The sequence below is a fragment of the Pocillopora damicornis genome, chromosome 4 (genome assembly GCF_964200805.1).
Source record: "Pocillopora damicornis chromosome 4, jaPocDami1.2, whole genome shotgun sequence".
In the NCBI taxonomy this organism is placed as follows: Eukaryota; Metazoa; Cnidaria; class Anthozoa; order Scleractinia; family Pocilloporidae; genus Pocillopora; species Pocillopora damicornis.
The window spans coordinates 19,674,423-19,690,214 of record NC_142673.1 but is presented as its reverse complement, the minus strand read 5'-3'; the positions used below and the strand labels follow the sequence as shown (position 1 = coordinate 19,690,214).

Below are 15,792 nucleotides of genomic sequence, written 5' to 3'. Positions count from 1 at the left end.
TGGAAAATTCCTCGCTTCCCCTTATATCCTTCCTGAAATAATACCCCTGTGGTTCTTACTAGTTTGCTTCGTCTCTTCAGGCATTTTAGTCACCTGGGCCTTGGTTATTTAAAGCAACGTTACGACAGTTTTGATGAAATCAGTTTTCATTTGGTTTTCAGGCTAAATCTCTATTCGTTTATCATTGTGCTTCCTTAAGTTTTATCTAGCAGAACGTTAGCCCTATGAAGCGTCCAAATCAAGAGAAATAAAAACTGGATAAGCATCAGCAACCTTTTGAACACGAGGAGTCCGACCTGGTTTGCGAGACTACAGCCCACTTGGTCACTGCAACACTCTTTACTTCCTCTAAGTACACGAGGTAATAAGTGACTATCACAAGTAAAGTCGTTCAAATGAATAAAGGGGTACGTTTCTAAAGAAATTGTGGTGCTGCGTTCACGAGAGGTAAAACAAGATTTTTTTCGTTTTATCAACTGAGTTGACTGATGTAAATTAGCTACCGTAAAGAATTTCTAAAGCTGACGTTTGGAGCGTTGGCCCTTCGTCAAAAAGACGAGGTCTTAAACTAAACAACACCAACACCAACACCAACAACAACAACAACAACAATAATAATAATAATAATAATAATAATAATAATAATAACGAATATTTAAACAGGATGGCCCCCTGCAGGTGTAATTCCTATTACTTCAGTAATTTTAATGAACTTACTTTTGTCGTATCTTCATTCGTATTAACAATGGATACATACTCTCAAGAGGGAATGTACCACAGTCTCTCTCCAAGGATGCTGGCAACATTTCTAATGAATTGGATAAGCGCAACAAACAGCTTCACAACACTGACGAGCGAACGCAGCGTATTTGTGTATTAGGTCAAATCCAGGCCATTTGAAGAATTATTGCGAAACATTGATCTCTCTCATCAATATTAAATAGGGAAAATGGTCGCTACCCAGTTCTTGCTTCTCTTATCTTCCCGCCCATTTCGACTGGCTATGTGTAAGTACAGTACCAGAATGACAAAAATCACTTCAAGCACACCTTTTTTTAACTTTAATTGCGTAAAATCCTGTCATTATCAATGCATTATTTACATTTCAAACTACTAGTTAAGCTCTAAATACTTGAACACTCTTATGACCGAAAAAAGAAAAAAAATTATAATCCAAGACGGCCCTTCAGCTCTCCAAAATGTGACACACAACCCAAAAGAAAGTTCTTAGCGCAGCCTTTAGAACCCGCTAAAAACTTCACCATAATTTCTTTTTATATTCAAACAAGTTACCAACTCACATCCGAAGCAAGCATAATTAATCACGATGTCAAAGTGTCTTAAGAATTTTAAGCGCGATACTCACACACTCACGACGACCAGTTAGTCCTCTCACACTCGCATTATAATCACACGATATGTATCATTACATAAAGCTAAATATTAATTTCCATCAGAAGTGAAACAATTTAAACTGATTCTTAGACGGTCCAAGGTCTTGCGAACACGACCCCCCCTCCTCCCTTCGAAAAACAAAATAAAGCAGCCTGGTCTGTCCCCAAGTAATCAAAGGCACTTAAGTTGGACACCCTGGCAGAGAGTTCTGTCAACGGCCTTGTCTAACTCCCTCTCTGGACCGCTGGAGAATCAAGTTAGTAACAATAATGATATGCTCCATACGAAACTTAACAAAAGAAACAAATGGCTAATATGATCTACATTCAACCAACCTACGAGACCAATAACCATCGAGAGACATATTTCCATATTCAGCTCTCCTTCCCAAAGCAGAAGCAAAAAGCAACCTCTAAATGGAACATAATTATAATAAAAAAAATTGCAGCTATATCATGTGTCATACTTCAGTTGAAATTACAATTTCAAACCACTTCTGATGGACAAGATCAATTCTTTGACAGGACATACAGCCAATACCGATATATTCTCATGAATAGGAAATCTAATTATAAATAAATTATAACTCATCCCACAATCAGCTACTCTATTGAACAATGCCTTAATTTCTTCATATTTTCTTTAGTTAAAATTGCTGTTTTATCTCCATAGGTGTTTGGTGCTCCCTCTTTGAGCTTATGGCTGTCATATCAAATTATTTGAATGAGTTAACTTGCAAGAAGCATTCACCCCAATAACTAAGAAATAAATTTCACATGAAATTGGAACAATTCAAATAGTCAAATAAACATCTGAAAAAAATCTACCTAATATTAGTATCAAAAGATTTCACTAAAAAAAATTCCAAACTAAAACCACCCCCTTTAAAATATAGTGGATCATGGGTAGAATTTTGTGTGATGGAAGTTAACATTAATTAATCACCTAAGTCACTGTTTGTCATGGACAAAATAGACTTAAGTATAACTTCAACTATTGGAAAAGTCCCATGGTATGACAATTTTGTAAGGAGAGATTTCCTTAAATCTAAACCAAGGGGACTTACAATTATGCTGACCTTCATGCGTACTACATTTCACTCTACTTTTCAAAATATTTCCCTCCAACCCTTGCTTAAATTTAAAACTAAGGTAACATGAAAAACAAGACCAGCTACCAAGTGCCTCCAGGGCACTGTAGCAAACTGTTATCAAGGAACCTGCTTGAAAATTCACTGTTCTTCATGTTTTTGTCTGAGTCAATCTTCCTTAGTGAGTACTTTTGTCAGCAACTGTTTTAGACAAAAGCTACAAAGTAGATTCTCAAAGTAATGAACTAACCAACAAAATTAAAACATGGCATCATGATTGAATCACTAAGGGATTATTCATAGCATATCAACAGAACACACCTCACTCATTCAATGCACATTGTGTGTACTTCATTTGAGAAAGAAAAAATTTGAAAGTTCCAACAAACTATTGAAGGCATCAACATTGCACTGTGATTACACAGAAGAGAATGTCAAAAGCCCCTCAAACAAGACCAGCAAAAAACTGCTGTAAAAACAAAATAAATATAAGAAAAAGCTGATGACCCACTCTGTAAGACATGTAAATGATATAATGAGACCTTCTGCAGATGTTTTGCTATGTGTAACTATCTTTGCAGTAAGGAACACACAACACACACATCCACTGCATGGAAGGTCACTGAAGACTTACTATACCATGCCATAGGGGCAGTGCAAAAAATCATTAACCCTTTAAGTCCCACTAGTGACAGAATTTCTCCTTAAATTATCAGTACAATATCAAGCAGACAAGTAATGAGAATAAAGAAAAATATCAATTGGGGGACTACTGGTTGATCCAATTCTAAATTCTCCAAGCTAGCATCATATAAATTGTGTGGCAGACAGTAAGGAGAATTAGTCATGAAATCTTAGGAGTTAAAGGGTTAAAATGCAATTAATGAGTGTGGTTTATCTTACACATTACGCTATGAAGTATGTAGCACACACAGATTTGTATAAAATTCCTTTACAGAGTTCTCTGTTATGTACATGAATAAAGTACCAGTACTTCTATGAATATGTTCTAAAGAAAGCTCTCTACAAATGGAGTAACATGTACAGTAACTTATACACATAGTAGTAATGATAGCAGATTGGGCTGCCTGAGTTGTGGAATATTCTTGTGGAGTTGTAATATTTCACAATGTCCGGTACTTGTCTTCTGGAATAGGTCTGTATGATCAATAAAGAATATCACAAAATTAAATTGATAGGATGAACACATACCTATTTAATAAAGTTTACACAGCATTAAAGTGCAGATTTTTTATGTACCGAAAACCATGCCAATTTAAGAAAGTTTGTACGAAATTTAATTATATATTTGTTATTTCAGTAGGTTATTTCTGTGTTTCATGTACATGTACATGTAATCAAGAAAATTGCAAACAACAGTTGGGAAACTATAAACATTAAACTTAAGTCATGACTATATACATCTGTACATGGTGACATTCAAATAAACAGCAGTGTAGCTTCCGAGAGCCTTGGTTAAATGGCAAACAAAGTCCTCTGTCCAGCAATTCTAATATTATTTTTTTTTAATGAATTGCCTATACTAGAAAAGACATGTCCCCATAAGTACAAAGAAATAACAGTTAGTAGAGTTAAAAGCAGTCACTTGCCTACTGTATCCTCCAGGAATACTCAATGTGCCATCTTTTGTGAGAAGCACTGACAACTGGTTACCTTGAAGTTCATCACCTGGTTTGTAAGCAGAGAACATTACATCAACAACATGAAACTCTCTCAAAGGAATTGATAGGAATGAGGAATTATAGAATACTGGGAAAAAAAAGAGAGCATAAATTCCGCAAGTGATGCCTTAAACTAATGAATAATTTAAATATTTCAACAATTTTAGTAACTGACAGTGAGTTACCTGATGGATTTTCATCACCTGAAAAATTGTGCCTGGAACAAGATGAAAGAATCATGCAAAAAGTTAAGGAACACAACTGAAGCTGTAAAAATAAAATGCTTCAAAGCACTGTACATAGTAATACCGTAATTTCCGGTCGTTTACCCGCACGGCCGATTACCCGCACTGGCCGATTATTGCATACGGCGAAAAAAAGAGTCAACAGATTACCCGCACTGGTGGATAACCCGCACGTTATGTTATTCAACTTTTTGGTGGCGAAAACGTGACATTAAGGTGATACATTTCAGTCTTTTAAAAGTTGTCTGATCCAACTTTCGAAAACTTGAAAGCGTCTTTGTCGAGTTTAAAGGTCAAAGAAATTCAGACGCGTGCACAATTCTGTGTCAATATTAGCACGTACGTTATTGATAAGATTATACAGTAAAAACACTAGCGGCCCATGCCCAAATCTCAACGTTTCATGCTTGACAGAATGCAAATTTGTGGCCACATTTTGTGCGAGCGATCGTTCAGCGTCATGTTGATTTGTTGAAAAAAAGCTGGGTGAGTATTAAACTTGAATTATAAAGGTACTGTCGGCGATATCTGAAAAAAATCGATATCTCCGGTTCTATTGGGCCTAACAAGTCCCTTAAAACGGGAAAATTCTCTTTAGCTCAAGCTAGTGTTAAATGGAAATTTGTTACTGATGCGCCAGATATCTTTGGATAATTTTTGTCACCATAAAGGTTTTGTTTTCACGCGTGCCGATAGCAATTTGTTCGTCGCAATTTGTTCGTGCGTGAAATAAACTCGAGTCGGCATCATGTTTTCGTGCCGCTTTGCGGCACTATTAATACAATAAAATTAACTTGAGAGGTGGAAACGCATGTTGGTGATAATTTTTTTCAATTCAACTACCACTAGATTTTAAAATTGTCACATAACCCGCACCTCCCTATTACCCGCAGTGGCGCGCGTTTAATGCAAAATCAACAGATTACCCGCGGGTAAACGACCGGAAATTACGGTAGCAATCCATCTTAAAATTTCACATACTGAAAAGCAACAAAAGTATTCAGAGACTGTACCCTGTTTTTGATCTTGAATAACTCTAGATCAGACACTGAATACACAGTTTGCTTAAAGCTGCATTGTACCATTCCAGTGTTTTAAAGTGCATGTAAAACATGCATTCTTAATGTGTGCAGCTTACCCACTAAAAATTTGTTCGATGACATCATCTGCATTAACTCTGCTGTGGCTTGATCTTTGGTCATCAGGTTTCTGTTTATCACAAAAATTTGTACAAATCATTTTGGAATCCTTGTTTTTGAGGACTATTGTAAATGTAAATGGAAGAGTCCTTAAACCCTTAACTCCAGTGAGTGACCAAGACAGAATTTCTCCTTACTATATCTGTACAATATCATACAGAAAAGAGATGAGAATAAAGAAAAATATCCATTTTGTGATTACTAATTGATCTGATACCAAATTCTCCCAACAAACATGATAAGAATCATTTAGCAGACAGCAAAGAGAATTAAAAATGAGATCTTAGGAGTTAAAGAGTTAAGAAATATGCAGGTACATGCACATATACATGTATAGCAAATTATAACAAAATTCATGACTTTAAAATAAGCTAAAAGGGAGGGCAAACTGCATCTACTTTTCATACCAGTTGTCCATTAACTTGCAAAATATAAACTGCTGACCAGCAACCTATAAATTTTCTGTAGCTTTCGATTTAATTGTTTCTTGAGTATGAAGATCATCTGAACAAATACTTGTTCATGGTTTAAGGTGTGTGTGTATTTTGTCTAAAAGAAAGTTTGAAGTCTGTTTTTAATGTAAATGTTTTGTGGTTTGTTGGACATTTCCATGTAATTCTACAAAAAAAAAAAAAAATGCTCCATGACCATTTGACACAGAAATATAACTATACCTTCCAGCTGATTCTCTTGCCTTGCCTCTCAGGAGCTGGTGACAATGTTTGCTCAGAACCACAAAATGCTGTGTCATCAGCTTTTAAGATGTTAAGGTTGATAAGCAACATAATAAGTAAACAACATGGCAAAGCTTACAAGTATGATCTGAATTAGTGGGCAATTCATTTTACAGCACGTTACAGTCACCTTTGTTCCTACACCTATAAAATAGGTTCTTTTTCACTACTTCACATTTGCTTCTCTGCATCCACCTCTGGAAATTTGAACCACTATAGACTGAATTTAATTGTCTGTACTAACAAAAAACCTCATGCCCAACAACACTGTTACAAGTTACAATTAGCTGATATTTCATAACAGTTGATGAAGGATACACCCTGAGTGCCCACCTTTCCCAGACCCTGAACTTTGTTTCCTGTTCATGGGAAAAAAATTGCATGACAATAATTACAAATAGGAGGAAGGTAATATGGCAATAAAACTAGTTGAACATCACCATGGCTCCCTGCCATTAAGCAAGCTACATGTATACATGTCTGGGCAGTCATTTACATCTGACACTAGTACTTGCAGACGATAGGATGCTAATCAATTTGAGGATCCGATAAAAAAATTGCTTTCCTCTCCAAATTAAGTAACAGTAACCCATTGTATGAAAATTATAGCCGGTTATTAAGGAAACTTTTGAAGCCTGAATGGTGCAGCATACACAAGAAGAATAAATAAAATCAAGTAAAACAAAAGGGTGGCAAAAAGAAGAAAATAAAATGTTACTCCTTTTTCTCAAATAAACATGTCAAACAAGTAGCACATACAGCTGTATGCAGTAGAGAAAAAAATTGCTTCACATCAAATCAAAATCATAAAAATGAGAAAAGAAAAATGGTGAGTGCATGGCTGAGTATGCTAACACCATTCCATGTTTGAATACCTCCTACTAGATCTGCCCTCCAAGCTGGATGAAAAAGAATGACCAGTTGAATACCCGGATATCCGTGACAGTGTGCTGATGCTCCTGACATGGCTACTGCCGCCACAGGGTGGCTCACTGAAGCTCCGTGAATGCCCAGGAATGAAGTTCACTTTATCAGGATCACTGCCTGCAGTTTCCTGATTTTCTGATACACTTTCTTGGCTGCCACTCAAGACTGATTTTCTTGCCTCAGCTACTCCTGGTGCATCACTGACTGAGTCATGATCAGAGGGTGGTGCTCTGTTTTCTGCTGTTTCAGTTGTCGCTTGATTGTGTGATGGTGAATAAGGTCTGAGGGAGAAAAGGTTATGTATAACAATTGGCACATTGTACATTTACTTTTTCATTATATCAAGGAGATATTCTGTGAAGATTTTAGATGAAGAGCAACCCGCAGAATCAATAATTAGTTATTTAGTTACATACTTAGCTCCTCCTGGAGCAATTAGGCCATAAATGTTTACCCATGTCAGGACTCAAGGGATTTCCTAGCTTATCTCTTGTAAATTATGCTTAAATATGCACAGGAAATTTGAAAAAATGGTTCTTTACAGTATTATCACAAGACCTGAGATGAGTAAACAAGACTTAAACACTGAAGGGGTCTTTTCATAACAGGATCAATAGCAAGGTAAACATTGGCATGGCCAGCAAGCTTTGGGCACAATTTAAACAAAAAGTTTGATTTTCATAATCTTTGTCAATAGACACAACAGGTTTTAGTTCTGTTCTCTGATAACATACAATCCTTCATTCTGTTATGTACAAGGTATTTTAATTAAGAATGTATGGTATGGTGTTAATGGTTACCTTTAAACCATCTCATTTTAAAAGCCCTTGAATAGCGTTATGTCACTGATTGAGATTGTAGAATGCATAATCAATATAGGAAAGTGTAACATGAATATTTCAGCACTTACACTTTAAAAAGTGGATCTCCAGATGTGAGCTGCATACTGATTTCAACCTTTGAACAAAACCATGAGAGAGTGAAATTTTACAGAACAAATACAATTTTTTTGGCTAAGAATTCAATCCTTCAAAGCCTTTCATAAATTTTAATTTGAATAGCCTGATATACCTCAAGAATTGAGTTGTCCTGGCGCAAATCAGTCTTGTTTTCATATCCTTCAAGAATATATCGCTTTACAGTTGAAGCTGATCCAGCAAACTCTGCTAAGTTCACATCCACAAAGCCAAGCTACAAGAAATCACAACAGAAATATGACATTACTGCTGTTCCAAATAAATAGTAGATTACAATAAATGTGTTTAAGATCATAATGAGGTTGACAACTTGCAAGAAATTACAAGAAATACATGTAAATTGTCAGCTGTCATGTGACAGAAGACAATTACTTCATCAAAGAGAATATGCCAATATCTACCCTTGAAAAGAGAAATTGCCATGAAAGCCACTAAAAATACAAAAGATAAGAAAAAATCATAGACTATCTTAAAAGCAAAAGAGATTTTTTATTTGCTAGTAACTGTTAAATTGTACCAACCTTGATGTGACCTTTGCCTCCTTTGGTTTCCTTAGAAAAAAGGAGAAAAAAAAGCAGTTAAAGGACTGCAAGTACCAATCAGAAAAATATTAAGAGATTAGATAAGCAAGGGTTGGGTAAATTGACTCATCTAATCCTAAGGGGGTGGGTGGGTGGGTGGGATGGGTCTATTCAATGGTTCTTGAGGAATCTTCAGGGACTTTCCTAAGCCCTTTTTTTGTTGTTGCAAGAATTGATTACAGTTAACATAAAAGGCTAAACTTCTCTGATACTTTCACTTTGTGATCACTTATGAAAAGGCAACCACAAGAAGTTTTAGTTTTAATTTTGCCATTAGTTTTAGAGTCTAGATTTATTCATTTGGACAATGCCAAAAAATGCTCTATTCAAAATGGAGTTTTGCACTGAGACATATTGTCAGTATTGTCTGGAGCCTCCTGGACAAATTCAGGTTGTTGAAATTTTTGCCAGTCAGTCCTTGACATATTCTTGAATCCAGTTAAGTCACTCCTTACAAACTCTCGAGGGACAACATTAAATCATTCTGTGCTAAAGCCAAGCCTTGCTTTGACTCAAAGTATCTAGTGCCTGTTAAACTTAATCTTTCTATTTGCTAAAAAAATATTTAGCTGAATCTCAATTCCACTTATCCCCACAAATATCCAGGAAATGTGGGATATTCAATTTCTATCACTTAGAGAGATTATGTATTAAAATGTCCTCAGATTTGCATGTTATTCTGGATAAGTTTTCCTTCCTTACCAAGGGTATTTATCAAAATAAAGACAGCCAGCATGTTTGTATATCACACAGTATCAGACTAATCCCCATAATCTCAATAGGAAAAATAAACCCAGCCGTGTTCTATACAAAAAAACTTCAGCCATGCTGCACATATTCACGAACATGCATTTGTTGGTGGAACATATTTTTACCCTGTATAAGCTAATGAACGAAATACAAAGAGATATTCATGTATAGTTAATGTTCTTTAAATTTAGTTCAAATACTCTACATGTACCTTTGATAAATAATGCGTTCTTAATCTTGTTTTTTTTAAGACACCAAGAGACTTGATCCTATGTGAAGCCATGTCCTTATTAATGACTCCTTACAAGAAATTTTCAAAACAAAAGGACAGTTGCCAGAACTTAAAAATAGAGTTTGTATGAGACTCGATATCTCAAGAACAAGTGGTTTCAAGGCACTGTTGTGATACTTATAAATATCATGAACAGCTACAGGGAGATGAGTTAATGCAGAAATCTGAAAAAATCTGTACTTTGACCAACCTGATTTCATAATACTATAAACAGGAAGTGAAGACATTAACATAAGGAAGTCTAAAGTAGCAGTAATCCTTTTTTATTTATTTAATATCTTCAAGACCTAAAGGAGCTTTAAATTCCCCAAATTAAGCTAATATCAGACTTAAATCTGTTAACCTGATATCACTTTTTGGACAATTATTTTAAAGCAGTCAACTGAATGTTAAATGAATGGTAAAGTGTAGGAATCTGGTCTGTTTAACCCCTAAATCCTACAGTATGAATTTTTACTCTCTTGTCTCACTATTTTATGTTTCCTTTCCAAAATTAATTGAATGGAAGCAAAGATGTATCTATATAATTATGTAAGTGGTAATATCTCCTGCCCTCTCATCCAAAGGCCTTGAGACTTGAACCTTCAAAAAGCTCTGTTGTATTTTTTTCCCTTCTTAAGAAACTTTGGCAAATATAACAATTTACAATTTATCCTAATCTTGGATCAAACCTTTTCATTTATAACAATGGCTCATTTCCATGCTACTCAAATAAATTTTAATTTTAATTATTTTGCAAGCCACAAGATGAGAAAGAGAGATAGAAATTTTGACTGACTAATGTTATATGATTCCATGCCAACATAGGCCAAAACAAATTCTCAAAATTGTTTCACAATTGTCTTTCAACCTGCCCATCAAATATTGGCAAGAAAAGAAATCAACATCAAATTTCTAAAAAAACAGGCAAAGCCTATGCTCTGATTACACTCACCACACCCAGAGACAAGCAAAGAAGCAAGTTTTCTACCATTCTAATATGCAAATTTGCCAGGTGACTTGGAAATTAGTCAAAACAACATGATGATTATACAGATAATAAACACAAATGTTTCATTCACGTGCAAATCATGATTCATTTACATCTAAAACTAATGATAAAATATGTGATATGTTTATCTAAACTGATCTATTAGAATATTCCATAACAAGCTATTATCAACAAGATGGCAATCCTGGATACTAGCATTCTGTCACGAAATGTGTAGACTTGATGTCTGCAAATACTCAAATAATGCATAATGCAGTACACCATGATTGAACATTCTTGATTACATGCTCACTAGAAAAGGTGCTAGCAGAAGCAAGTGAATTAAGTTACAAAAATTACATCTTAAAATTGATGAAAAGAAGTGAACATGACATTGAGATGTAAATGGCTTGAGGTAACAAATGTTAGTGCTGAAGCTAACGAAATTATGTGATTTAAAATTGTTTTCAATCACAACATGTTGTCAAGCACACAGCTGACAATTCCTTGAGATATTACAATTCTCAGGAAAACTGATAAATACTGTCATACACAACAAATTAAATCGTTAAATTCATAATGAGAGAAAGATTCCAAAGGTTTGTTAGAGTTTCTGCTCGCTAAGATGAATATGTTGAGGCAAGAAAACAAGTGCAAGATAATTAAATAATGTGAACGGAAAAACTAATCTCAAGATCTTCAGGATGGTCAGTCAAATCTGTACGCAATCCTTTACCCCTGGCCAATTTTTGTTCGCAGATTTGGATTGATCCCTTTTCATCCAAAAATTTATACGTTGATTATTGACTGAAAGTAGGAATTTCCATATTTTCTGCATAAGTCAAGCGGTAAGAGGTATAAACACACTATTGTGTGGTTAAATACGACCTGGAGTCTTGTCATTTTAGGAAACCACATGATTTCCCACTTGTGCAAAACACTAACTGACGATATAATGAAAAAATTATCGCACGGTCGGGGTAAAATGCTACTCATAACTCCCTCCCTCTTTCAATCGATTTAATTTGTTCGTGAATGTGTTTATCAAGAAATAATTAAAACAACCGCGCTAAACTCACAAGAAATCGATCAGTCGATACCGACTGATTTACATGTAAGACTTTATAAGGATGAACTGGCTTGTTCCAGAACAACAAATCAGGCATGACAACTTAAACGAACCATGACATGAAGAAAAGGAAAGAGTCAGCAGATTACGAATTTTGCTTTTTAATCTTCAGAGGAAATGTAAGAATTAACCTACAAATGTTTGGAGTACAACAATGAGCTAAGGCTATAGGCAATCAAGACGTGATCAGATCGAAGTTTTTTCCAGATATTTTTCATGCCAACACATACTTCTATAGTTGCCGTAAATTCTTGTTAACAAAGAAGTGATCAAAAGCTCAAGCAAGGGATCAGATGTACTATTTGAAACGTTCCGTGAAGGCCAAGGCATCAACTGTTTTCATCCCAAATGAATATCAGAAATTGCAGGTGGCCCTTAAACATCGCAACTCTGCGAGCCCGGGGCGAACTAAATTGCACCACCACTCAATTAAAACTTCACCGACAAACACGAATATGTTTTATCACTAGCAACCAATAAAGAAAGTGAAACAGTTTATAAGTAAAATGGAAGAAGACTAAATATCTACGACTGATCCATAAGACCATTTCGACATTATGAAGTTATGTTGTTTTGAACTCATACCTTCCGAATGGACACTCGGTAGTTGCACGCATCTAAAACTCCCGTAGAGACATTCGCTGTCATTTTGCATGGAAAAGTAACGTTCTTTCCCCACTTTACGCAATGGTTCCCAACTTCCTCCCTTACAGAAGACAAAATCACGAAAACAAAGGAGAAATTAAAATAAAAGCCGCATAACAAATGCGTTCTTTCTCACAGAACTCAGCAGCTAATACCTGGTTGAAAAGCTCGTAAAATTTCCACCTTCCAATAATCTCATTTTAGCAAATAGAACTCCGCTAACGAAAGGTACACTCGTCAGTTGATTCAACCTAAAGTTCACGTCAAACTTAAACTTTTTCTTCTTCATGTTTGTTTGTTATCCAGGGCTTCTAAGATTATATTTCCCTCTCCTACCTGCCGTCGACATTTTCTCAATAACAAAACAGTAACATCTGCCAAGATGGTACCCACAGTTCTCTCTGCACCGCAGCGGAAGTCAACACGTATTTGACATAAGACTTCCGGTGAAATGTTTCTCCTTCCTTCGCGCTGCTACGACTTGAGCATTTAAATGAAACTTATACAATTATTCTTTTGATAAAATGAATTGGGAGAAATGAAAACAACTTTTTTCTAGAAAAATTTCTTGGAGGCTTGAAACTTTGGTGGGTAGTCGTGGAATTCTTAGAAATTCCCGATTGTTCGGAAGTTTGAATGTTTGACCCGAAACAGGGAAATGATAGTAACACGTGACACACAAGGTCTCTAGGTTTGAATGATCTGGTGGTTTCATTGCGTAAGAATGTTTTTTGGGAATTCTGACACGTCTAAACTTAAAATAGATGTATCGAAAGTTTTCGTTTCTTCCATATCATGAGACCATTAAACAGCATTTCACTCTCGCGATCGAAACCCAATATCGCGTTATTCTTCAACTGCCACGTTAACCGACTAAGAATAAAGCCAGGGAACAATTGAAAGGAAAATTTTAAAAGTAATTGTAACATCGTCACATTTCCTTTAAGTGAAAAGGGTCTTGAAACTTTATTTAAAAAGAAAAGTACGTCAGACCATGTTATATTGGTAGATAATTTGACTGTGACGGTTAGGGTAAAGTACTTCAGTGTAAGTGACTCGATGAAGTTGCAAAGATCTTTGCTACTTGCGTGTGTAATTAGGTGTCGACGTAAGATAATGACACGTCATCCGACATGCACGTTGCCTTTCCGCTTAAAAATAAAGTATGATTCAAACTAGATAATCATTTCCGGATGTTGGTCTGTTTGTACAATATAGTCTTCTCAGAATTGTTACTTTGCCTTCTTGAAAGGGTTTTCAAATTCAAAGCGCTGGTAGAGAACTAAAAGGGTGATAGAGGGTACTTTTCTCCACTTTTAAGTTAATTTTAAAATTACTTCAAAAGAAATGACTATGTAGATACTCAGGAAAATGTAAGTTCAGAACAATTTATCATCAGTGGATACCACAAAAATGAAAAAAATAGGCGTCAGTTATTGACCTCGATATTTTATGTAAACATGGCTTAATCAGCAGGATTCTTTGACCAGAGAGCCGTTTATCCGCACCCGAGTGAAACTCACAACAACAGACGAAAAAGAGCTAAAAAAACATCACGCAAATTTTTTTTTCGTCACCGTTTCATCGTGTTTTGATTGCCACAGCACTTCACAGCGATAGACCTCCGGCTGTACTTACCGCATAAAATTGGATCACAGCTTCTGGAAAGAGCATAAAAGAGGCCCACCTTAAGACTTTGCAGGCGGTTATTTTTTTAGTGTCATAAGTGGCATAAAAATTAAAGCGGGTTAAAACTGGCCAGACTGACCGAATAACGTTCCTTCAAAATCTTTGTCACAACACTGTGCGATGCAGCTCCAACATGGACAATACCAAAGGGGTTACCGGGGCCCTCCTGGTATATTTTTTCCCCCTATTTATATCTAGAAATAGCGACACGTTATGAAAATAACGGGAGTAACTTTTTAAAGAAACTGTGGTGCTGCGTCGGTGGGAGAGCGTAACAGGGTAATTTGGTATATCAACTGAGTTGATAACGTAAATTGCCGGCCATAAAGATTTTCAAAGCTGACGTTTCGAGTGATAGCCCTTCGTCAGAGTAAATGAAAATAACGACCTGCCAGTGGTTTGTTTTCGTTCCCCGGTAGTTGAGGCAATTTTATCCATTGCATGCCCGATGCCCCTCTACGCGGGGTGGGGATTAAGTAGGTAATGAGTTTAACTGTCACTTGTTTGCGAACTCATTTTGCAGACTGGACTTGAATTTTTACTTCACAGGAAATCAGAAATCTACAAACGAGAACAAGATATTATTTTAATTCATTGTATAATTTAAAAAATTTAAGGAGAAAAAAATTAAAAGAGGAATTGACTTTGTTATATTTTCCTCGGGAGTCGGGCCTTTCATTGCCTTTCACTGGCAGTAAAAGTGGATACCCTGGTAACCTCGAGAGAGAGAGGGGGGGAATTATTGATTGGCCTCTAAGGGTTAGGGAGTGTCTACAAATGATATGAAACAAATCTATTTACAAAAGTAAACTTCCTAAAGCTAGTAACTGATGCCAAACAAACAGGACAGCTTCTTGAGCCCTTGTGTTCAAATTAAAGGCCTAACAACAAAGAAAAAAAGAGCCTCGTTCAGTTCCTTTGAAACCAGGAATATCGCTGCTTCCTCTTAGAATACACGGAAGTGGGCGGTTTCTTGACGCATGCGTCGATTACTTGATCGTCGAGACTTTTTGAAAAGTGTGCAATTCCTGGCGGTTCGTTCGATGATTTTCTGCACCCTCGTAACAAAGCAAAATGCGAGGTATAAGAAGACTGCCAACACGCCTCCACTCAACATCACAGGGGATAGAATGACGAGTAAGGAGAATGACGCTACAGTGACGGTTCCCCCGAAAACTAGAAGTGCGCAGAACGATATGGAAAGAAACGAGCCTAATACAAAGGCTAAGAAAACCAGAAAAGGCAAAAAACCAAGAACGACCAAGATGACCAAAAATAGGCACATAAAAGGATGGTTCTCAAGAAAATGTTGAGCTTGCCTGATCACAGGCATTGCTTGACAGTCTGCTTTCAGACTGGATGCGTACTGAATCGTTTGTCGAACATTACTCTTCAGCCTTAAGCTTGGAAACACCTGTTCTATACGCTCGATCCAAACCATGGCGACAAAAAACTAGGGAAGAGAACACAACAACAACAAAATCATT

General features: G+C 36.2%; 1 protein-coding gene across 4 annotated transcripts; it reads right to left on the bottom strand.

Moving 5' to 3' along the window:
- Positions 1-1,038: 1,038 nt before the first annotated feature.
- LOC113672131 (EEIG family member 2) lies at positions 1,039-13,279 on the bottom strand. 4 transcript variants are annotated; one of them, XM_089204767.1, is made up of 12 exons: positions 12,953-13,279; positions 12,557-12,677; positions 8,771-8,800; positions 8,344-8,463; positions 8,183-8,229; positions 7,221-7,553; positions 6,664-6,704; positions 6,286-6,365; positions 5,551-5,621; positions 4,353-4,384; positions 4,096-4,174; positions 1,039-3,643 (listed from the first exon to the last, which is right to left on the bottom strand). In XM_089204767.1, the coding sequence occupies exons 2-12, from the start codon at positions 12,617-12,619 to the stop codon at positions 3,610-3,612; spliced, it is 930 nt and encodes a 309-aa protein (XP_089060893.1). In that variant the 5' UTR covers positions 12,620-12,677; positions 12,953-13,279; the 3' UTR covers positions 1,039-3,609. The 4 variants fall into 4 exon arrangements, with proteins under 4 accessions (XP_089060893.1, XP_027044212.2, XP_027044213.2 ...); XM_027188411.2 differs by having other exon boundaries at positions 12,772-13,110; XM_027188412.2 differs by having other exon boundaries at positions 7,275-7,553; positions 12,772-13,110.
- Between the last annotated feature and the right edge of the window lie 2,513 nt (positions 13,280-15,792).

What these genes read in the sequence shown, in the direction of transcription:
- LOC113672131 (XM_027188411.2), bottom strand. Translation starts at nt 12,905, where the DNA reads ATGAAGAAGAAAAAGTTTAAGTTTGACGTGAACTTTAGGTTGAATCAA. An exon ending in ACCGAGTGTCCATTCGGAAG is followed by an intron (nt 8,801 to 12,556) that starts GTATGAGTTCAA and finishes CTTTTTTCTAAG; the next exon opens with GAAACCAAAGGAGGCAAAGG. An exon ending in AGGTGATGAAAATCCATCAG is followed by an intron (nt 4,175 to 4,352) that starts GTAACTCACTGT and finishes CTTACAAACCAG; the next exon opens with GTGATGAACTTCAAGGTAAC.